The sequence below is a fragment of the Marmota flaviventris genome, chromosome 10 (assembly GCF_047511675.1).
Source record: "Marmota flaviventris isolate mMarFla1 chromosome 10, mMarFla1.hap1, whole genome shotgun sequence".
Taxonomy (NCBI): Eukaryota; Metazoa; Chordata; class Mammalia; order Rodentia; family Sciuridae; genus Marmota; species Marmota flaviventris.
The window spans coordinates 13,468,837-13,492,693 of NC_092507.1; the positions used below are offsets into that span (position 1 = coordinate 13,468,837).

General features: G+C 60.6%; 1 protein-coding gene across 1 annotated transcript in view; it reads right to left on the minus strand.

Annotated features, from left to right (window-relative positions):
• Iffo2 (intermediate filament family orphan 2) overlaps positions 1-23,462 on the minus strand; it is a 41,841-nt gene extending 18,379 nt beyond the window's left edge. Inside the window, exon 1 of the mRNA XM_027951881.3 lies at positions 22,452-23,462. Coding sequence (XP_027807682.1) covers positions 22,452-23,107 — 656 coding nt within the window. The 5' untranslated portion in view covers positions 23,108-23,462. The remainder of the gene's footprint in view (positions 1-22,451) is intronic.
• Positions 23,463-23,857: the final 395 nt, after the last annotated feature.

The following is a 23,857-nucleotide window of genomic DNA, read 5'->3' on the forward strand; positions in this document are numbered from 1 at the left end:
ACTGACGAGAAGCCTTGGCTGGCCATGGGGGGAGGGGGCAGCTTCCAGGCCAGCCCCCAGCCCCCGCCCAGGCCAGCTCCCCCTCCCCCATCAGCTCAAAATGACACAGACTCAGGAACAAGCCCACAGAGCTCGGCCCACGGTGGGGCGGAAACCCACTGCTAGGCCAAGGGAGAGGGGCGGCTGAGTCACATGCTTCTCACTTCCTGTGCCGGCAGAGAGAGGGGCTCAGCTCTGGAGAGGGAGGCGAAACAGTTCAGGCGCCAGGGACAGCCTGGGGCTGCTGGGGAGAGAGTCCTGAGACTCCTGGGCAACAGACGGTCAGCTCCTGCCCCACCACTTTCCAACTGTGTGACCTTGGGCAAGTCGATCACCCTCTCTGGGCCTCAGTTTCCCCACCAGTGAGGTGGAAGCACACCCCTCCTTCTGGGTTGGAGGGCGCGGGTGTCTGGCTCCGGCAGTTGGGCAGGAGCCGGAGGGCGCCGCAGGAATGGTGCACACCTTGCTGGGAAAGGCGGCAGCCGGCACGCCCGGCCAGCTCACTCAGGGGAGGGGAACATGCTCAGGTGAGGCTGGCTTGAGACCATCGGTGGAAAACGTCCTCTGGGCCAAGCGTGGGCCTGGCCTCGGGCAGAGGCAGGCGGGGACAGGAGCAGCTTCCTTCCTGGGGCCCGGGGGCCCAGGGCCCGTGCCATCTTTGCTCCTCCCTGGCCGCAGGGAGCTCATCTCGCGGCAGCAGGGCTGGGGACAGGCTGCCAGGGGCGGTGCGCATGTTGGAGCGCGGCGCCAGCACAGGGGCCTCACCAGCCCAGGCCCCTAGGTGTGCTGACACAGCGAGACCAGGGCCAGGTGCCTCCTGAGCTGGAGGAGAGGTTGCCAGGAGAGACAGACCCCGGCACCCACTGGCCACCAAGACCAGGCGGGTCTACCGCGGAGAGGACCTGGAGCCCCGCCCACTGCCACCACACTCCAAACTCCTCCGTCCACACCACACCCCTGCGCCCCCTGGACAGTCCATCTGTGGCAGAAAGGGCAGTGGAAGAGGGCCAGCAGGAACACACGTGGGACCCCCACCGGGAGCCAGATGTGGTCTCTGGGCCTCCTGGCCTCCTCCTCCCACTGGTATCTGTCTAGAACAGGAGCCTCAGCTACCTGTGAGCAGGGAGGCCCCTGATCCTCCCGTCGATCCCTGCCTGCCCTGCCCCTCCCGGCACCACCCCAGCCCACCGTCTTCACGGAGCCCCTGCTCTCCAGGAAGGGACGCCTCGCAGACATGCCCATCAGAGCTGCCCAGCTGTACTCGGCTGCTCTCGGAAGGAAACACAAATTAAATGCCAACTGATCGTCTCCACGGGGGAGGTATTCGCTTAATGTGAACACTTAACCAGGGCAGATTCCATTACAGGCGGGCACTAATGGCCCGGGCAGGCCAGAGCCCCAGCTGCAAACGCAACGGGGCCAGGTCAGCCGAGCCACGACGTCCAGTATGACCCCCACCAGCAGGCCACCTCTCAGCCTGAACCACCAGCCACCAGGGACTCCAGTGGGTGAGGTGGGAGCAGCCAGGCTGCTGGGGAGGCCAGCTCTAAAGTCCACGGGGAAGCGCGGGCCGTGGCAGGCATCAGGCATCGCTAATTCACTGCCTGGCCTGGACCCCAGTCTCCCCGTCTGCAACAGGATCTCTAAGAATCCCTCCACCTATGAGATTCACAGACCCGGGATATGGCTCCTCATTGGAGCCGGGAAGAGGTGACATCCTGGGTGGTGCCAGGCTTCTGGCTGCCTGCCCTCACCAGCAGACACCCCCTGAGCACCCTCTCCCTGGCTGAGAAGCAGGGGATGGGGTGGCGGCCTCCACTCATTCATCCGTGTGTCACTCATTCATTCAACTAACAGTCCCTGGGTCCCTTGCCCTGAGCTGCTCAGGCCTTGCAGAATCAAAGATGACAATCATCTCTGAAGCCAACGGAGTGCCCTCCTCCCAGTCACTTTCCCTTGAGCCACACAATGAGGTCAAACTGGATGCGTTGGGAGGACCCACCCAGTTAAGTCAGAAACCAACTTCTGTGGTCTGTGGACAAACACCCCACACTGGCCACAAAGCTGTCTGACATTCCACAAAGTCTCAAGAGCCAGTTGGGACATCATCAGTTCTCGAGTTTGTAACTATGAAGTGGAGAAGAGTGCGAGGACCCTGGGAACAAGTCCCGGCCATACAGCAGCTCTGTCACCTCAAGCAAGTTACCCACCGTCTCTGGGCCCCAGAAATACCACCCCCACCTCATAGGGTTTTTGTAACTATCCTACAACATAACATAAAAAGGCCAGGAGCACCATGACAGTCAGTGTCACCATCCCCATGAGTGCCAAGTGACAGTCACTCAGAGACTGGGAGAGTGCTGCAGGACTCTGACAGAGCCAGATTTAAGGGTGCCCGGCCCCAGAGCCACTATCCTGCCATAATCGCGTTGTTGAAGGTAAAGATAATGAACTAGGCGCTGACGTCACCTGGCTGGGTGGCCAGCGGCACACGGGGATGGGGGTGACAGACGGAAAGAAGACAGATGCTAATGCCACCCTATCCCTTGCTAGGAACCCAGCAAACACCTGCCTCTGCCCCACCCCCCGGGGGCACCCTACAAACTGATGGGCACTTCTCGGCCCTCCGAGGTCCATGCTGAAAAGGGACACTGTGTCAGCAGGTGCTCGTCTCACGGTGCCACCCGACAGGCCTGGGCATTTAAGGGTGTCCTCCTGCACCAGCTGCTGGCTTTGTGGGCAAAGAGGGGGCCAGAGAGGCCCCAGGTCACCTGCCCCAATGCCACGCTGAGGGTGAGGATGTATCATGAGCCACTGTCCTAACTGCCCAGTGTCTAGGTTCGCCAGGCTCCCAGGATGGTGAGACCTGGGACGGGTCACTGAGAACAGCTGTGGACGCTGACATCCGGGCAGCGTGCTGAGCAGCCCCTGCTGTGAGAACCTGACCGAATCCACACCCTAGTGGGCACTGCCCCCGCCCGCCGGGCCACGCTGAGGAGGGAAAGACTCCGGGAACGTCCCACGGCGAGAGGAATCTGTGACCCACATTACAGACCACCGGGAGGTTCTGCAGCTCATTTCCAACCTCTCCCCCAGGGAGCCCTCCGAGACTTCCCCAGGCCAGCCGCCGCGCCCACCCAGCGCGTCCAGGGCTGGGCCCAGCCTTCCCCACGGCCACCCTCCCCGCCGCTCATCAGACCTGCTCTCCCAGCAGAAGGCCCCGGTTTACTGTGACATGCGTATTATGGGCTGGTCACCTTCCTCCCACCAGGGCTCTGTGAGCCAGGGGTCAGTCACTCCCACTTGACAGGTGAGAACCTCGAGGCGGGCAGAACCCCCTGCTCAAGGCCAGAGCCGGCCCACCCGACGCCCCACCTCACGGTAAGACAGCGTCTCCCGCCCCACGAACCCCTCTCCCTCCACCCCCCAGCATGCTGCTCAGAAAATGCCCCGAGTCACCACGCCAGGGGCAGGGGCACAGTGCACACGGGGTCACAGTCACTGACCTGGAAGAGCCCCTGGCCGGGGCTGTGCTTTCCCAAGAGCCACTTCTCAGCTCGGGAAGGCCTTAGCCTCCAGGCCCAAGGAATTCTGGTTCCCCAGTCCCCCGTGAGGTCCTCGAGGTCCCCCTTGGGCAGGCTCTGAGAAAGTGGAGACTCGTCCCCTCCCCTCCTGCCCGCGTGGTCCTGTCGCTCTGGTCGTGAAGAAGGAGCTAACAGAAGTGGGGCCGCGACAGCCGGTGCGCGTCACCACTAAGGACAGGCCCAGCTCCTAGGAAATGCCCGGCAGGTGGACGCTGTGAGAGTGGGCGGCCCAGCTAGGTGGCAGCTCCGTCAGGGACGTGGCCAGGGCTTGGGCTCCAGGTGTCAAGCCAGCCCCCGCCATCAACGCCTGGAAACAGAGGGCTGGGAAGACAGGACGCCTCCCGGCCCTCGGGTCCAGCCCAGCACACACCCGAGAAGAAGCCTGTGGACCTCAGCTCTGGATGCTTCTGGAGCCACCAGGCCCTCAGCCAGGGAGCATCCGGTCCACACCCATTCAACACCAACTCCCCGTACCCTCCTCCTCGCCTCTCCCACACCCAGGCCCTGGAGTCTTCATGTAGATCTGGGCTCCTCTCGGTGCCTCAGGTAGAGAGGATCTTCACTAGCACCATGTCCTCAGGGCCATCCATGTCACAGAGTGTCAAAATGTCCTCGCTTCTACGGTTTGGTTATGGTTTGAGAGTGTCCTCCACGGATGGTGTGTGGGAAGTTTGGTCCTCCGTGAGCCCCACCTCAGAGGGACAGCTGAGGCCTAGTGGGAGTTGGTGAGGTCCTTGGGGGTGCTGCCCTCAGGAGGGACTGAGGTGGTTCTCATGGCACCCCAGCCTGGTTTGCTCAAAAGGGTCATAGACAAGGGAGAGCCTGGCCCCTCCTCACTCTCTGCTTTCCTGTGTCACCAGGTCACTCCCTCTCACACATGCTGCTGCCATGATGCCATCTGCCATGATGTGACATGGCCAAAGGAGCCCTAGTCAAATCTAGAGCCACCCTGTTTGGATTTTCAGTTTCCAAAACTATGACCTAAATAAACTTTTTTTTTAAAATGTTACCCAGCCTCAGGTGTTTTGTGTTAGCAACAGAAAATAGACCAATACATATACTCCTTCCGTTTTTTTTTTTTTTTTTTTTTTTTTGGTGGTGCTGGGGATGGATCCCAGGGAGGGACATGTGCATGCTAGGCAAACTCTCTACCAACTGAGCCATATCCCCAGCCCCCCTTCCATATCTCTTTAGTTTTAAATGATGCCATGTATACTTGGTCAAAAAGTCAAAACCACTTAACTTTTAAGAAGACAAAAACACCCACTCATGTACCCCTTGTTCTAAATTTCTAAATTGCAGGAGTGTTTTATAATGGTTACACAAGAGATGTGGGGTGATGAAGATCAGGTAAGCCTAACAATTCAAACCCACCCAAGTCCCCTCCCTGGGTGACCCTTGATATCAAGAGGCACATCCTGCCCAACTTTTCCCTATGAGCTTTTTAGAAAGCAGAAGTGGGGTCAGACCATGTCGTTTTCAACAATGAGGCTCCATTCAACAATCAGTGGCATCCTTCTCACCAGGTGGTGGGGTGCCATCGGTTTAATGGGACCCCCACTGTCACTCCCAATCCTAGCAACCTGAGCAACACTGCTGAGAACATCTTGATGCCTGACACAGGGAGACCCAAACTAGGGCTGCTGCAGGCCTGACTGTGGCCTAGGAGCTGGCCCCGCCACCGCCTGGCAGCCTCCATTTCCCAAGGTCCCCAGGCCAGACCCACTCTGCGGCTCTCCTCCCCACGTCAAAGCCTGGCCCATCTTGCCAGGACAGGGGGTGGCAATGTTGGTGACACAGCCCACTCTCTGGCCCCCAGACCCTCTCCCTCACCCCCTCCTGGGGTCCTCCAGCCCTTCCCTCTGGGCTCCAGCTCTTGCCCTATCCAGAGCCAGCAGGGGCTCTGGGCACCAAGTCTTTGGACACCAGGCCCAGAAGCAGGAGGCCCCCGGGTCCGTGCCCAGAGGGCGAGGGCCCCACCCAGGGACGTGTTTACAGCCTGGAGACAAACAGAGACTCCGAGGCTATTTTGGAAACCTAATGTGCACCTTGGATCTGTCCACTGTTTATGCCAAGTGACTGAGCGGCCCCCCAGTAGGCGCAGGGCACACTGGCTCAGCAGGGGGCCACGTCACTCACCCAGCAGCCTGGGGCAATGGCCTCAGATTCCAAGGCTCCCTTGTCACCTGCAGGCTGGACAAATGAGGGCTTGGTGGCCAAGGACAGCCTGCCAGGCAAGCGCCAGTTTAAAACAAGGCTCCGTGTTGGAGCCAGGGCCCAGCGCAGGGCGGTACAGTGGAGGTGGACAACCCCGGGCATTCGATGACGGTGACGTGTGCACACGGCCCCACGTGAGGTGACAAAAGTGCAAAGAAGCTGGGCGGGGCGCCTGCCTGTGATCCCAGAGACTCGGGAGGCTGAGGCAGGAGGACGGGAGGCTGAGGCAGGAGGACGCTAGCTCAAGGCCGCCTGGGCCATTTGGGGCGTGTAGCTCAGGGGTGGAGGCCGGGTTCAAAAGAGCACAGCGAAGAGCCGGCCGAGAACCAGGACCAGCATTCGAGGTCCAGGTCCCTCCGGAACGAAGTCTGAGGCGCAGAGGGGTGAAGGGACGTTCCCAAGGTCACACAGCCAGGCAGGGCTCAGACCTGGCCAGGGGAGGACAGCGTTCCTGGCCGTCCCTGGGGAGGGTGGGAAGAGGGCCGCCAGTTACCCGCGGGTTTGTGCAAGTGCGGGTGGGTCGGGGTGGGGACGGCCCCTGTGTGACTGTCTGACTGTCCTGACTGGCCGGGAAGGGGCCGGCTCCAGGCACAGCGGGGACAGCCACTAGCCTGCAGTGGCTCGTGCCAAGAGGGGGATCAGTGACTAACACGGTTCACCCCGACTCCACTCCACACGAGCCAGAGGGGGCCGAGGGGGGCACTGGCCCCCACCCAACACCCACAGAGCTCCCGCCACCTATCCCCAGGACCAGGGGGCCTCTCAGCAGAGAGAGGAGGAGTCCCCTCAGGCAGGAGGGCGAGACAGAAGCTCCCGGCACCCTGTCGTGGGGAAGCCTTGACCCCGGGATGTGGAAGCCTCTCATTTCCTCGAGCCCCTTCTGCTGAGGGGGAAACTGAGGCTCACGGGGCTGAGGTGACTCGCTCAGGACCACGTGATGGCGACAGGTAACATCGTGAATGGCGAGCACGTCGGGCACCGTCCACTCGGCTCGGAGCGGCATCAGTGTTGTGCTTATTTCGAAGACAAGGAAACAGGCCTGGGGACGTGGAGGGACCTGCCCGAAGTCACAGAGCCCTGGATCTGCCCGGCTCTGGGTCCCTTTCTCTTGCCCCATGAGGAGGCAGAGCTGGACGGGAGCCCGGGCTGCCTGACCCCAACGCCTGCCCTGGCTTCTCTGTGGCGGTGGCCTCACATCGCAGGGAGAAGGTGGAGGAGGGTGTGCCTCAGCCCCCAGGGATCAGAGAGGACCCCACGCTGCATCGCCCCAAAACCTCAAGGGGGGAGCGCTGAAGGCCTCTGCCCGGCTGCCAGGCCCCTGCGGACCCTGTGTGGCTCCCATGGCCTGGTCCAGCCCCACCCTGGGCAGAGTTCCGGGCCTCCAGAAAGACACAGGGCCGACCAGCGGGAGTCCCCCAAGGGCTGCCCGGATGCCGCTGGGAGCCCGCCCAAGGCCAGTCAGAGGGCCACCAACTCCAGCTGTGCCAAGGGACTGGCAAGAGCACAGCTCCTCTTCTCACCCCAACCCTCCTGGGACTCTCCTCCTGAGCCTCGTCCTCCTGACACACGGTCCCTGGTCGCACTCAGGAGGCAGCCGGGGCAGAGAGCCAGGGAGGAGCCAACCTGGGGAAGAAGTGAGGCACAGCCTGTCCCCACCTCCAGACGCTCTGGCACCAGACGGACCTGGAGGGAGCCCATCTCGGCCGCCCCCAGCTGTGGTCCCATGAAGTGACTTTCCTCTCTGAGCCTCAGTTTTCTCATCTGTAAAATGGGGGTCACCACGGTACCCCCCTGGGTTGTGAGGAGCGACAGGACCACAGACACCCAGAGCCTCAGATTAGCATGTTCCTCTTAGCGCAGCCCCACGTCCAGCTTGGGAGGGTGTCACAGCCCCAGGCTGGCTGGGATGCGCCTCTCCTCCCCGCGGGGTGCTGCCTCGTGTCCCCAGTCACCACTGCCCGGCACACAGCGGACCCTGCACTGTCTCTACTGAAGGGTGAGCTGGAGCCACAGGCAAGCAGGGTCCCTCATGAGTCCCACTCTACTTCCACTGGCTTGCTGTGTGACACTGAGCCTGTCTCTGCACCTCTCTGGGCCTGTCTGCACGAGCTGACTCTCCTCTCCTGGGGAGACCCTGTGTGCCAGCTACTCCAGGGCAGTTGGGCGAGTGGCCAGAAGACAGCCTGCCCAGGCCCAGCCTAGCGGGGACAGACAGCAGGTTCCATGCACACCCTGACGGGTCTCCTCCTGGTGACTTTGCCTTGGGACAGATGGGACGCAGTGTGGTGTCTGCCAGGCCAGATGGCCAGGCTGGCCCGAGGGGCCAGGACACCAGCTGGGCGTCCAGCCCTGGCGGGCAGGACTACTTAACCCCTTCCTGCCCTGGCCGCGGAAATGGTGTCCCCCTCACACACATGAGGACCTCCCTGGGGGCAAAAGGGAGTCTGGGAGGCCGTGTGACAACAGGGAGCCACGGGACAGTGAGGCAGGGAGGAGGTGCCACAGCAACTGAGCGCGGCCCAGGACGCTTCACCAGCAGGACCCTGTCTGGGCCACGACGGCCCACCGTCTTCACCAAGCTGGAAGGTCCCCTGCCCCAAAAGCAAGGATGCCACGGCCCCAGAGGGACCCCCACTCGGCCACGCTGACGGGACGGACCAAGGCAGGGAGTTGACCTCTCTGGGCCTCAGTTTCCCCATCCAGAGAGGCGGGACCTGGGCCACTGCCGGTGCAGACGGCCCCGACTCCAGCAGGAAGAGGCACGTGGGCTGGAGACGCGGCTCAGTGGGCAGAGCGCTTGCCGGGCTCACGCAAGGCCCTGGGTTCAAACCCCAGCGCCACACACAAAGAGGAGGACCGTGCCTCTCCAGGAACCTGCGGGATCCCAAAGGGACCAGCCTCCCTACCCAGAGCGCCCCAGCTGGTGTCTGAGACGCAGGCCTGAGAGGGAGGGTGAAGGAGGTGGAGAGACCAGCACGCGCTTCCAGGGCTGCGGGGGACATGGCGTGAAGTCCAGCCACTTCCCTGCTCAGAGGAGAACCAAGCAAGGGGAAATACAGCATTCAGGATCATGGCTAGAGACCAGGAAGCACTTCCCAATAGAAAAGGCTGAAAAAGGATGAGGGACGGCATGTCTTGCATGTCTTGCGAGTCTCTGAATGCTCTTCTTGGAAGTAAGATTTTTAAGCAGGATTTGCATTGGTCCCCAACTCAAGGTGAGAGAGATTCAGAGACCCTCTGGGGCCTGCAAGGAACATGCGCACTTGGGGTTCAGTCGGCCTCCTGTTGCGGATGTGCAAGGCGACGTGTCAGGGCAGGGCACAGCCAAGCGAGGCTGCAGCGGGCATCTCGGATGTGTCTCAGAGCAGAGGTTGTGGAGGATTCCATAAAAGCTGAAGAACACATCAAAATAGCTGTGGCGGGGGATGGGCGCTGGGTAGGAGGGCTACCAGCCAGGGGCCAGAGCGGTCAGCACGGCAGAGAAATGAGCGAGGGCTGGACTCTGCACACCTGATGAGTCCTCGCTGGGCAACCCTGAGCAAGTCGCTACCCCTCTCTGAAATAAGGGAAAGAGGGAGACTGAAGCTCTAGCACTCTTCTGCCCTGTTCGACAGCCAATTGGAAAGCTCCCCAGGAACTGGCAAGCGCCCAGTTCATTTAGGACCATCACAAAGCCCGAACATAGGGTCTGGGCACAGGGACCCCCAAAACGATGGACAGATGCATGAATATCATGTGGGAAACACTGAAGATGAGCAGGAGGTCCTAGGTGTCCTCTGAGATGGCTCCTTACACCTGCCCACATGGCCCCCCCGGAATCACTTTCCAGTGACCACTGACTCTCCAGCATCCGGTCCCCTCTCTACCCTGTGCACACATGTGTCATACACATCGGGCAGACCGTAGGCCCCACACACATGCTCATAATCAGGGAGTCCACTCTGAATCCTGAGGAGAGGGAGGACAGCTCTGGCTCCCCCAAGCCCCGAGGTTGTCGCTGTGGCCTCACTGCATCCTGGCTCTGCAAGACACCCTCCCAGAGCCGGATGTGAAATGACACCCCTGTGCTGGGCCCCGGGCTGACCCTTGAAGTCAGAGCGCTGGTGCAGGCTCTGCACGCTCCGGCTGCCGCAGGTACCAAGTCCTCCTGCCTGCGAGGCTCCGCTCCCCGCCTGTACAAGGGGCGCCAGCACCGCTCCCGTTCAGGAGCGCGTCCGCACAGCTCTGAGCACCTCGTGGGAAAGGAGCGCGTGGGGTGTGGCTGGACCGTGAGATCTGCCTCCTCCCTGGGCAGCTGAGGCCAAGCGGGGCCTCCCAGGCTCCTGGCGCTCCCGCCTCAATCCCTCTACCTGGTTTCCCACCTGGGGGTGACGTGCCTGCACTTCAACTTGGCAGAAGCTACAAGGAGGCCTTTGTCTCAGAGCCGAAACCCTAACCCTCTGCCCTGACGTCAACCCAGGGAGAACAATGGCGAGCCAGCCTTCAACGTCACCCTCTGCCAAGGTCTGGGAGTGAGCGCTCACTGCAATCCCTGAAGAGGCGTTGGTTTATGGGATCCAGGAGGAAGGGGCGGCTGGCTGCCGGGGGAGCCCTGCCTCCCAGCCCCTAGAGCTCCCCCGAGAAGCGGGCCGGGGACGTGAGCCCATTTCTCAGCCTGGCAGAGTGAGCCTGGGAAGTCCTCCCGTGAGCTGTCTGCCAGATGCGGGTTCCGACCCAGCCGGCCCCTGCCCCACATGAGCTTCAGACCAATCATGTGGCCTCCCGGGGCTGCCTCCGACCCACAGAGGAGGCTGTGGCATCCCAGGGAGGCGGGGACAGGCACAGCCGCCCCCGTCCATGCCCACCTGGAAGCCACAGGCTCCAGGCGACTCCCCGTGCCGGACACAGCCTTGACCGCGGGGTCCTGCCCTCCGGGTCACTCTGCGCCGACAGTCTGCTGGGAAGGAGGAGGACGTGACCTCCCGCGTGCTGGCCAGGCTGGGGAGAGGAAGGCCCGGACACAAAAGGCCAGGGTGCAGCTGGAAGGGGAGGAAGTAGCAGTCCTCAGTGCCACGGCCCGGGGCTGGGGCAGCCCGGGGGGCAGCCAGGGTGCCCGCACCACGCTTGGCACCCAGCACATGCCACCTCCCATTCCTGTGACAACCTAAGAGCTAAGGCCAACAGCCCCACTTGACAGCCGGGAGAACTGAGGCCGGGCAGGGACATGGCCCAGCGGTCCCAGCCCTCGGCGGGCACCAAGGAAGAGCGAGTGCAGCCCAAGGCTCAGGAAGGACTGGTGGACCACCTGGGGGTCCCTTGCACAGGACACCAGGGAGATGCCAGCTCTGCCCGCAGCTGCCCACCCAGCTCCCAGGCCCCAGGGCGGGGGAGGGCCTTCAAGGCAGGGGTGAAGTCCACTGTCACGTAAAACAGCGACTGTCCGGGTCTGGAGGGGGGCCTTCGTGGGGCCTGGAGGCCTGGCTTGGGCCACCCAGCTCCGGCATTCCAGGCAAGACTCCAACCCCCAACCCAGGGCTCACCCGGAGGTAGGGGGCCGGGACAGCCACCCGGGGTGGCTTGCAGCAGCCTCTGGTCTCACCAGCAGGTTTTCCACAAGAGGAAACCGAGGCAGAGAAATGATTCACCAGCACCTGGGTGGCAGGTGGGGACAGCGGTTCAGTCACCACCCCAGGAGCCCAAAGCCAGGCTGGGCTGGTGCCTTGTGTTACAAGGACACAAACCCCACCTCCCATCCAGGGGACCTTGGCCCCACAGCCCCAGGACCTGGGTCTGCTGGAGGGGCAGGGTGGGCTCCGTGGGCCTCCCCGCTCCCAGGCCCCAGTGCTCGGGCTGCTGGGAGACGGAGGCGGCAGCCCCAGGGTGGGAAGGCCTGGTCCACGCCCCCTGCTGTGTGACCCCAGGAAGCTTCTCTCCCATGGGCCTCTCTGTTCTTATCTGCACAGTGGTCATGGTGTGTGTGTTGGGGGGGGGGGGGGGGGGGCAGACAGAAACACTGCAAGACAAACACCCAGGTCAGTCAGAAGGACGGGAGGTACATCTGCCTGTGGAGGATGGCGGGAATGGTTGTGCCTGGAGGCAGAGGAATGGATGAAATGACCTTAGGGAGTACTCAGGCCCTCTGGGCTGAAAGACACAGGCACCTGGGAGGCCAAGGGAGTAGGTGAGCAGACCGGCCCCCACCTGCCCCCCACCTGCCCCCCACCTGCGTGTGACCCGAGGCCTTGGCCCCCATGGCCCACACTGACCTCACGGCCTCCTGGCCTCACCTTGATGCTGAGAGCCCAGGCCACAGTGCAAGAGGTGGCCAGAGGCGAGGTCCCGACCTTGAGGGTTCTGAGTCCCCAGAGTAGAGACGGAGGCTCTGACTCTGCTCACACGTACGCGTACACACAGACGTGACGTGAGCACGTGCACACACACCCAGGGTGCTCGGAGCCCCAGCAGCAAGAGCCTGGCGTCTGGCTGGGGGACAGGATGCCCCCTCAGCCGGGGTGAGAGCCAGCCACCAGGACAGAAACCAGAACAGCACGAGGAAGAAGGGGAAGAGGGGCCGGAGGGGACCAGGGGTGGCCAGAGCAGGGAGGCCGAGAGGACGGAGGGCGAAGAGCGGAAGAGGACAGTCCACACCAGCTGGGCACAGGCAGCGGTGCCCGCCCGCCCCACAGCCTCCCCTCCAGGCCTCTGCGCAGGCCGCCCTCCACCTGCACCTTCCTCCTCCTCTACTCCGACCACAGCCCCGGGCACAGCTCTCCAGCAAGCCTCCCTGACTGGCCCTGCTCAGGCCCAGGGGCTCTCTGGACTCCTGGGGCTGGGGCACCCAGGGACCTTCTGGTGCTGACTGCAGCATGCCTCTCCCGGAGCTTCCCCGCCCCATCCCCAGGAGGCCTTCCTCCCCTGACCAGAGGGGGCCGGGCAAAGAGAGGCACCCGAAGGGTCCTGGGAAGAAGTACTGACCTGGCCCTGAGAGGAGTCTGTCTGCCGGGGAATCTCACAAGGTCCACTAAGACCCGCAGCTCTTCCCTTCCCCCGAGATGGTCAACAGGAGGCAGGGAGCCAAGAACTGTCTTAAAATAATCCGAGTAATAAAAATGGCCAATTAAGAGGGTGGAAGGCACCATCCCCACTGCAGGGGCCTCTCTCCATCCGGCAGCAGACAGCGGGGCGGGGGCTGTGTGAGCCCACACATCCCGCAGTCAGGGCACGCGAGCAGAGATGGCTGAGCAAGCATCTTGGTCACAGCTGGGAGACAGCCCCTCCCCACATGGCCACGTGCAGGGGCTTCTACCCAGGCCAAAGCCCAACAGCCTGGTGAGAGCAGAGTGCGCACCCCCATTTCACAGACGTGAAAACAGAGGCTCAGAGGGGGTGTGCGACAAGTGTGCCCCACTCTAGGCTCGCCTCCCTCAGCCACCTCTGGTGCTCAGTATCAGCACCTCGAAAATGGGCCAGATGGCTTCCCGCTCGCAGGGCTGGCTCAGTGTGAGGTTCCAGGGACTCAATGTGTGTAAACTGCTCTGAATGGAGCCTGGCCAGGAGGCAAGGCCAGAAATACTTGTTTAACCAATTAAAACTAACAAATGTTCCTGACAGGCCTATAAGGAGGCTGAGGCAGGAGGATCGCAGTTCAAGGCCAGCCTCAGCAACAGCGAGGCACTAAGCCAGTCAGTGAGACCCTGTCTCTAAATAAAATGCAGAATAGGGCTGGGATGGGGCTCAGTGGTTGAGGGGACCCTGGTTCAATCCCCGGTACCCAAAAAAAGAAAAAAAAAGTGTTTATCAGGCTCCTGGGATGCACAGGCACTACTTGAGCAGGTGCCTAACCTGTGACACTGCCACACGGTGTGACACATTTCCCTTGTCTCCAGACTCTGAGCTCCAGAGAGCAGGGGCTGTGTCCGTTTCCCCTGGTGGCCAGCACGGGGCCTGGTGCAGTGAGTGACCAGCCGCTGTCTTCTCAGACACCACACCCAGAAGTCTCGTCTTCCCCAAGAAGAGGCACAAAATGACGGTAACAGGTTCCCTGTGGCCTGGTAAAGTGCATGGCGCTGATCAAAAGCACAAGTTAGGCGTCCCCAGCCCACTGCCCCCGATGCCCAGTGCTTCCTCCTGGCTGTTATCAGTGAAGAACCTCAAGTCACTGCTCTGGGGACACCTTGGGGCTGGGCAGGACAATAGGAGCACACCCCAGAGCCCAGTCTCACAGCCCTGCGGTGGACTTGGGTGAAGCTACTTCCCCCTGAGCCTGGTTTCCATCTGCCTTAGCCGGGGGCTTACCTGAGACCCGACGGGAAGCCACTCACAGGTGTGTGTCCTGTTCCCTGTGCATCCCCCACCGGCCACACTGCCCAGCTGTGCCTCGCTCCCTGGCTGACCAGAGCTTCCCTCACCCGGCGCCCCCACCCCCACCCCGGCCACCCCCATTAGGATCCCCTCCAGAGAGCAGGGGGTGGGGGATCCGCCACCTGCCACCACCGCGATTCACTTGCTTCTCAAGAGATAATTACTGTAAAGTGACAGCAGAAAGTCTTCCTAGAGCAGCCACCGCCTCCTGTTCTGCCACCCTCGTAGCAATATTGTGACAGGTGCTGGAGAGACCCTGCTTCCAGCCTGCCTCCTGCCTGCTTCAGGGTCCACCTTCACTAGCCTTCAGGTGGCATGGGACAAGGCAGCCATCCAGGAAGGGCACTGAGCTTGGTCTGGAGGTCCAGAGAGGACTCCCTGTGAGACGCAGGACGGACGACTTCACCTCTTTGAGCCTCTCCTTTGTCAGAGGAGCGCGATCGCTTCCTTCCTCTGGAGATTCTCTGCTGACTACTATTATCATTTACAGAAGCTTGAGAGCCTCGCACTAGTAGGTGCTCAATAAACGGCAGCTGCTGAGTCAAACTGGTTTATTTTTAAATCCTTTCCCAAGATGTTTTCGTATCACACGACTGCAAGTGATTTTTACACCAGCCCAAGAAGCAGAACTCATAAGAAACCTCACCCCGTTTTACAGAGGGATAAACTTGGGGGTGAGAAATTAAATGGTGCGTGCAAGATCCAGCAAAGTCACAGAGAGGACACAGTCTTCACAGGGCAACGCAAGCCCACCCCTCACTGCGCCATTCCCGGGAGGGCAAGGCAAAGCTCCAGCCACACCTCAGGCAAGTGTGGATGGGATCTGGACTCCACAGGATCCCAGCAGCCCCGGGCCGCCACCCAGGGGCTCAGCCAGGCTGCAATCCTCCAAAGAGCCAGCAGCCCCTGCCAGGCTGACCACTGGGTGAAGCTGGCTTCTCGCTATTTTTTTGATTTACATTTATGGGTGCTGAGGATGGAACCCAGTGCCTCGTGCGTGCTAGGTGAGCGCTCTACCGCTGAGCCACAACCCAGCGCCAACTACCTTCTCTTGTGCTGGGGACTAGAGTGAGAAACCACATCCTTCCAGGAAGCCAGGAGCCTGTGCCCAGCGGGGGCGGGAGGGAGCTAACTGCTGGGCAGGGAGTCCCAGAGCTTCGCCAGCCCCAGCACCCACAGGCTGGCAAGGCCCAGAGGCCGCACAACCCACAAAGGCTGCAGGCAGAGGACGTGGGGACCACCACACCCCAACTTCCAGCAGGTGTCCCCTCAAGGGCCGGCACAGCTCCCTCTCCGCCCTGTGAGATCTTCCCAAGTACCTCTCTTTTGAACTTGACCATGGACACACAAAACGCTCTGCAGCTCTGTGGGTCTTCTGACCCCTCCCACAACCTCAGACCACAGGACCTGGCATCCCCACTTCACAGACGAGGAAACTGAGACCCAGAGGCAAAGCGCCCAGCCCTCGCTCACTGAGCCTTTCCCTCCTGGGCTGGGCCCAAGCAGGGGGCACCAGGCTCTGGGCTTCTTTTGAATTCATGGAGCTGATGCGCTGGGACTAAATCCCAGGTCTGCTGATCCTTCCCTCCACGCACAGCTGGATCCCTGTGTCATCTCGATGTCCCCAGTCCCTCGGTGCCTACTGCCTGCTGCAGCCAGACTCTCCTTCACACGCAAATATTTACTCAGCGTGGACTCTGGCCGGCCCGGCGGGGGCTCTGCAAAGAAGAAAGCCCAGGAGCCGGCTCCATGGCGCCCAGGCCACGGTGGGCACATCCCGGCTGCTAGGACTCAGGCTGCAGCGCAGGAAGAGGTGGTCGCTTGGGGACCCCCCCAAGGAGAAGTCAGGGAGGAGCCGCACGCTCCTCAGCCTTTGCACGGGACGGTGGCTTCCTGGTCTGCCCCAGCCTCCCACCATCTGTGACAGCCAGGTGTTCTCTCCCGCTGGAGTCCAATCCCAAGCCTGCGAGTGCAAAGTGCGCGCCCTCCGTGTCACCAGCATTGGCCTCCGTGTCACCAGCAGCGCCGCGATCGATGCTCCTGGAAGTCGATGCGGCTGCTCGCAGCCAGGGCATGCTCAGACCGGCCTACCCTTCTGTGTCCTTCAAACCCGACACGTGGGGGGATTCGGGCCTAGACTGAAAGAGAGCCCGGGGGAAGGGTGCGTGTGCACACGAGCGTGTTGCACATGAGAGCCGCGACTGTGCACACGTGCTGGGGGCAGGGCCGCGCATCCGGTGGCCAGGCAGAGCCCCGCCCGCATTCCTCCCAGCAGGAATCTCGGTGTCAGCTGTCTCCGGCTTCCTCCTCTGCTTTTCTGGGACCAGGGTCCCACCCCTCCTCTAGCTGGAGGCTCTGAGAATCCTTCCCAAATTTGTCCCCAGAGAGAAGAATGCCAGCCCGGCCCAGAGACTCCGGCATATGGTTCTCCGGGGAACCGAGGGCCTCGACGGGGGTTCGCTGTGTTTTTAAGAGGCGGTTGGGAGAAAGGGCTGGGAGCAGAGATTTCCGGACGCACAAATCACTGCTCAGAGTAGGCCCAAGGCCCTCCTGAGAGCAGGACAAAGCGGCAGCCCTTCTCAGCCCTTCTCCGTCCGCCCCCAGCACCACCTCTGGCGCCTTCCATGGACAGAGCGCAGCGACTGTCTCGAGATGGATTTGTTGGGCAGTCCAGGGCTGTGCCCAGAAATCCTCATAAATTAAGGGAAGAGACTTTGCCAGGGGAAGAGGGGTGGGCTGAGAGGAGGACACACAAGGAGCTTCCAAGGCCCTGGGCCCTCAGGCAGGAGCTTATTAACTCCTTCCCAAGCCCTGGGGAGCAACACCAGAATCCCTCCTTACAGAGGAGGCAGCACTGGCTCAGGCAGCTCAGAGAGGCCAAGCAACTGGCCCAGAGTCACACAGAAGGTGGCACAACAGGGACTCCAACTGTTTTGTACCACCCCAAGCCGCCCTGAAGGGAAATTGGAAATAATGAATTCATGGCCGGCAGGCGGGCAGGCGGGCAGGCCTGTACTCCCAGCAGCTGGGCAGGAGGCTGAGGCAGGAGGATCGTGAGTTCAAAGCCAGGCCCAGCAGAAGTCAGGCACTAAGCTACTCAGTGAGACCCTGTCTCTAAATAAAAAACACAAAACAGGGCTGGGGGTGCGGCTCAGTGGTCAAGGCCCCTGAGATCAACCCCCAGTACCAAAAAGGAAAGAAAGAAAAAATTCGTAGCGTTGGACTTCAGAGAGAATAAACAGTGTCCACAGAAGCGGCAGAGAACGGAGCCTATGAGCCGTGTTTGGGTCCCGGGCATTCAGGGGCCAGCACCCACCTGCTGGAGGGCCTCCCTGGGCGGGATGGGAAAAGGCAGGGGACACTCCAGCTGCCCACTCACCATCCAATTTGGAGACCTCCATTCTGGCTGACAGCCCAGCCCCTTCCGGCTCAAGGTCAGAAATCGCTGTGACAAAAGTTCCTCCCACCCCAGAAAGGGGATTTAAAAAAAAAAAAATGCTTAAAACAGACACATGAGAAAGTGCAGGACCTTTTCTAAGTCCCGGCTGCAAACAGCTAGTATCAGGGCAGGGAACCCGGCTCGCTTGGCTCTGGGGGTCCTGCTGGGCCCTGGTTTCCCCACCTCTAAAGTGAAAGCCCCAACTGGCCCGGCCCAGCCCAGACGGGAACCTCCTCAGACAGTCCAGTGGCTGGGGAGTCACATGCACACAGGGCTGCGGGGTTGACGGGGCCTTTCCCGCTGCACTGTCCCCAGAATCGCCCAGGCACCCTGCTGTGGGCCCCACCAGCCCCGATGATCACAGTGGCCCCTCTTAACTCTCAAGTCACCCTCCAATTCACCCCAGGTCCCAAGGGAAAACCAATCTTGCCAACACAGCCTCACACACACCTGCTCGGAAGGGAACTAGGCCCCCACTCCCAATCACACTGGGCCTGAAGTCCAGGAGGGCTGCAGGAGCACCAGACCCCGTGAAAGTCCCCGTGCCCCACAGGCAGCCAGGCCAGCACAGCCCTGGGCCACCGCCCCAGCACCACGCGCTCAGAGGGAACTTTTTCTCAACAAACTCAAAGAGTTCCTGCTTCCAGAGCCAAACTGTTTAAACTGTTCAGCATGAGCACTGCCTATGCCCCAAGCCTGGACCCTAGCCACGCAGAGGCAAGAGGGACGGGGATGCCCAGAACAAAGAAGGACCACAGAAAGCACACGTCAGAAAGATCAGGCAGAAAAAAATCACCATAACCTAGATTTTGTGTCACAGACCCGAACCACAGAGCGGGCTGAAGGGATTACCCAAAGGAACCCCTTCCTGTAAAGGTGGATGACCTGAGGCCCAGAGAGGGCAGCCGTTGCCCCAGGGTCACACAGCACACGGTGGTAGAACTGGACCTGGAATCCAGGTCTCCTTGATGTCAACTGAGAAAACTCTCCTGTTTAAAGTTCAGATAAGTTCAGCAGGAATCTCCCAGGGAAAAGCCCCCAGCTTTCAAACTCAGAACAGGATATTTTGGTGACACTGGTGGGTGACAGAGGAGTGTGTTTGTTTTGGTTTCCAGATCAACGCTTGACAACCTTGCGCTCCATACAGTCTCAGTGACCGCATTTACCACGTGGTAAATGGTTGGTTGGGCCGAGGGGAAACCAAAGGAGTGGTGAGCAGGGCCGGGGCGGGGCAGCCCGGCCAGAAGCTCTGCCTGGGCTGATGTTCCCTAAACATGGTGGAGCAGGCTGATGGTCCTGAGAGGGTAGCAGGGGCGACTCTTTAAATTTACACTACAGGGGAAGGTGCAGGCAAACGCATGAGCGGTCGGGTTTACACGCTGCTCAGCAAGGAAAAGACACGTGAGCCTCAGAAACCAGACATGAAAGACGACATAGAGCACAAAGCCACTACCGTGAAATGTCCAGGAAAGGCACATCGACACACAGAGAGCAGGTCCCGACTGTGCAGCGGGCAGGGATGGCGACCGTCTACACACAGCCACGAAGGGTGTCGGGGGATGGAGGATTCTAAATCTGGCCTGTGCAGATGGCTGACAATTCTGGGCCTTTTCTTAAAGTCATTAATATACTTCAAATGGGTGACTTTCTTCCATGATATGCAAATTAGACCTCAATAAAGCCGGTAAGCTACTTCACTTAAGTAACCGTACAGGGGTCGCACATGAATAGGGCCACAAATCATGGAGGTGGGACTTGAAGAACACTGAGTTGCACACACCAGGAAGCCAGTGGGGGCCCCTGAGGCTGTGGGTTCCTCCAGGTGACCACAGGCACATGGGACATGCCCTTTCCTAGACAGGCTCCCTCCATTGGTCACCACTGAGGAGTCCACGCTAGACTTCCTGGGAGGAGCGGAGGCCTTAGTGGCCAATCCTGGTCTCATCTCCCAGACCGTGGCTCCTCTCGTGGGAAGGGGAACAGAGGTAGGCCAGGAGCTTCGACTCAGACTTTCATATTGTCAAGGCTGGGAAAACCCTTTGAAATCGTGTAGCCCACTGTTTTTCAAACTTTTTTTTTTTAAGTTGATCATATATCTACCCTCCTCCCCCCAAAGAAAATTCTTATGAGAAACCCCAATATATCAACAAATAAAAACAGAATGTTACATATTTACATTTCTATTGTCGGCTCAAGTACCTAACAGTCACCTATTCTCAATTCAATCAATGCAACTGATTAATCTATTTTGATGCATTAACATCGAGGACGGGGACTAGGGATGACAGTTCCACATCCAGTTGAATTCCATCTCCAGTTTGGGCTGCAGAGCATGAAAGAAATCCTGAGGCACACAGGTAAGGGGCTGGGAGAGGGAATCATTCTCCGCAGTTTGCATGGGAATCTCGAAACACCCTCAGAAAAACAGACAGGGGGAAAGAGGGACCTTGAGGTCAACTGTGAACAAGTTACACATTAGTGGAATCCAGGAAGTCAACACCAAGAACTTAAAAGAGAGGACATTTTTTGTGACTGTATTAACATTGTAGCAAAGCTGTTAAGGACATTTTTTGTAACACTTTTTTAAAACAATTTGCAGGAAATATTCAAGGAACCCCTATAGCATCGCTGAAGAAATCCAGGACTGCAAGGAGCACAGTTCCAGCCCAAGCACCTGGCTCACAGGGAGGGAAACTGCGCCCCAGGCAGGGGGGTTGCTCACTTTGGAAAAATCCAAAATGAGGCCTGAATCCACTTCAGAAAAGATGGTTCTTCCCAATGCACAAAATCATGGAGGTGGGGAAGGTATGCATGCACCCCAGAAAGGCAGAGAGAAGGACACCTGCACCCCACCTGCCCCAGGAGCGCTGGCTCATTCCAGGCCAGCGCCAAAGGCTGACATCACATCCCACGCCCTGGGTGCAACTTGAACAGATCATTGCTCAATGCCAACCCATCTCCCTCCAAGACTGGGCACAGTCTTCCCATCTCCTAGTACCCAGGTCCGCAGAGCACACACACCATTAGACAAATACAAGGCAAGTCTGTGGGATGACGATGACGACATGGTCAACAGCAGCAGACAGGAGGGCCCGGCCCATCCCTCCCTGAGTTTCACCATGGAAAGCATCTTACCCTGACCCGCCCAGACAGGGCTGATCACCAGGGCCAGAGGGGTGGCCTCCTTATAAAAGCGTCAGGCCATTCTCAAGTCCTCCAGAGAGAAAGGAACCCCAGAAGGAAGCTCATCACCCTGCACTGCCAGCTCCAGACAGTTCTGCTCCTGTTGGCTGGACAAAGTGTCTGTCATCATTAACGAATCCACCTGGTTACTTTTCTTTTGGAGGTACTGGGGATTAAACCAGGGCCTCCCACATGCTAGGCAAGCACTCTACCACTGAGCTACACCCCTAGCTCTTTATTTTGAGAGTTGCACTAAGTTGCCCAGACCTGCCTTGAACTTGCAATCCTCCTGCCTCAGCGGCCTGAGTAGGTGGGATTATAGGAGTGCACCACCTCACCCAGCCCCTCAATTACCCTGTACCTTGAAAAAAAACAGCAGCATCCTACTCTGCCCTCGAGCACAATGGTGTATTTCATTATTCCCATTTCTCTGATGAGCACACGGGCTTGTGAGTGGTTTAACCATCTCTCTGGCGGGTGATGGAGCTGGCATTAGAATCCTTCCCAGTAGCTAGCCTGCTCAGTGGGGGATGAAGGAAGGAGACTTTGTCCAGCTCCTTCAGCAGACATTAAGGAGAGGACGAAAAGTCTTTCTGGATTCCGAGCCATGTCTCCAAGTGCAGAGCTGTCCACATCTGAGACAGCAGCCCAGGGCCAAAGGCCCCTCCCCCATCCAGGCCTGAGATGCTGCAGATAGACCCCACTCATCAGAAAGCTAAGCAGACCTTATTGTCAATCAAGACACAGGCGGGAAGCAATGTCAGTTTTCCAGCCAGAGAATCAGGGCTGGGCAGGAACACACTAGCCAGTCCTGCAAGCAGTGTGTCCCTCACCTCTAGCCAGAGTCTGTGGTCTGGGTCCATCTAATGTCCAGTCTTCAGATCCAAGGTTATCTCCTGGTGGGTACCTTTAGGGCTGAGTTCACTGGGGCTCAATAAACTATGAGACTTGGAAAGCGTGGAGAAGAGAAGGCATTTTTAAAAGCTCTTGGCCAGTGTGATGTAGTTATGGTTCTCCAGCCCAGGAGCTGGACCTTATGGAACCGGAACAAGACAGCGGGGTAGGGAGAGATCCGTCCGTTTTCACACACATTATGTCATTAAATTCAAAAAACAAAGGCAGTGGGTTAGTTAAGAGATTTTTCTTTTCACCCATTCAGGCAGGGAGCCTACCTCCCACATCCTTGGGGAAATACCTAGGTTGGGAGACAGACTAGCCAGGCGCAAAGTCACTGAATCAAATCCTGACTTCACCGGGTATTAGCCCAGTCTCCTGGGTCAAGTCACTTGGCATCTCTGCACCTCAGCTTCCTCATCTGCAAAATGGGGGTTGCGCTACCTCACAGTCTGCACCGCCGAGAGGACAAAAATGAGATCACATACAACACCGCGGACCATTACGTCCCATAGATAACAACGTGCGTGGAGCAGCGACGGCGCCGAGGTATCCCCAACAGTAGTCAGCGCCACCCCCATTCTTGATCTAGATAACAGTCCTCCAAGCGCTTGTATAGCGCTCTGCAAACACAGCTTAGAGCCCACCTGCCAGGACCAGCTGCCCGCCCTGCCCTCCTGCGCACACATTCCGCAGCTGCCTGGACCTGGACGCCCCCTCCCAGGGAGAGGCTGGGGAGGGGCGGCCCCACTCACCTCCGCTTGTACTCGTCGCGCTCGCGCTTCACCTTGGCCAGCACATTGTAGAGCGCGCGGATCTCTGGCGTGATGGTGTCAATCTGCACGCCCACGCCGTCGGGGTGCACCCAGGACACGCCGGGGCCCTGCACCGTCTCCACGCCGCCGCCGCCCGTGCGCCGCACCTGCGTGTAGCTCCAAATGGTCCCGGGCAGGCGGCCGTAGTGCTGCGGGTGCGAGCCGCCGCCGGGGGGCAGGCAGCCCAGGGCCACGGCATTGGCGTTGGCGCCGGGCGCCGGGCCGCTGCCGTGTCCGCCGCCAGGCACTGGTGGCCGCAGCAGCTCAGGCCCCGTCTGCACCGCCTGCTCCCGGGAGAAGGTCTTGTAGCGCAGCCGCCGATCCCGCTCGCTCTGCTGCTGCTCCAGCTGCTTCTCCAGCAGCCGGTTGCGCCGCTCCAGCTCGTGCACCTTGGCCAGGAAGCAGCGGAAGCGCACGTTGAGCCCCTTGAGGAGGTGGATGTTGGAGCCCAGGTCGTCTCGCAGCGCTGCCGTCACCGGCGACGGCCCTGGTCCGGCCCCACCGCCACCGCCGCCGCCGCCGGGGCAGCCGCCGCCGCCGCCCGGCGGGCAGCCGAAGGCCAAGGCCATCTCCCCGAAGAGCAGCGAGTTCACCATGCGCCGGCTGCGTGGCTCAGGGCCCCGGACCCGCGGCTCCAGGTGAGGCTCCAGCTCCGGGCAGGGCTCCCGGCGCGGCCGGGCCAGGGCAGGCGCGGGCTCCAGCGCGGCCGGCCGGGCGGTTCCAGATGCGCGCCAGATGCGGCCTCCGCGGCGACGGCCGGCTAGACTGCCCCCGGATGTGGGCGCCGAGACGAAGGACGGGACGCGGCCGCTCCTCGGGCCGCGGTGCAGGCCGCGGTGACGGCACGAGACCAGTAAGGGTCGCGGGTCCCACCGCCCGGGCTGTCAGAGACGCTGTGAAGGGGCCGCGGCTGGCGCACGCAGAGGACTCTCGGCCGGCACTACCCGCTCTGCGGCGGCCCCTCCCACTGCAGACGCTGTCCCCGCCCCCGGCCTGGCCACGCCCACCCCTCCTCCCTCTGCGGCGTTCCCTTCGCAGAAGCTCCTCCCCCGAGGCCCGCAGGGCCGGGCCACGCCCACAGGCCTGAGGCTCCTCCCACTCCCCCGGCTCCGCCGCTTTCTTGGCGCAGTGGACCCGCTGCCGCAGCTCTGGCTCCTCCCAGCTCCCCGGCTGGACCACGCCCTCCCCTGCGTCCAGTCCTGCTAACCCGCACAGCTCGGGTTCTCTGCCGGTGAACGCCGGCCGCAGACCTGCACCAGGGACCTGGTTAGCTGGAACCGCCGCAGAGCCAGTCCGGCCTCTTAAAGGGGCCGGCAGCCTCGGCAGCGCTCGCTTCCCCCTTTAGG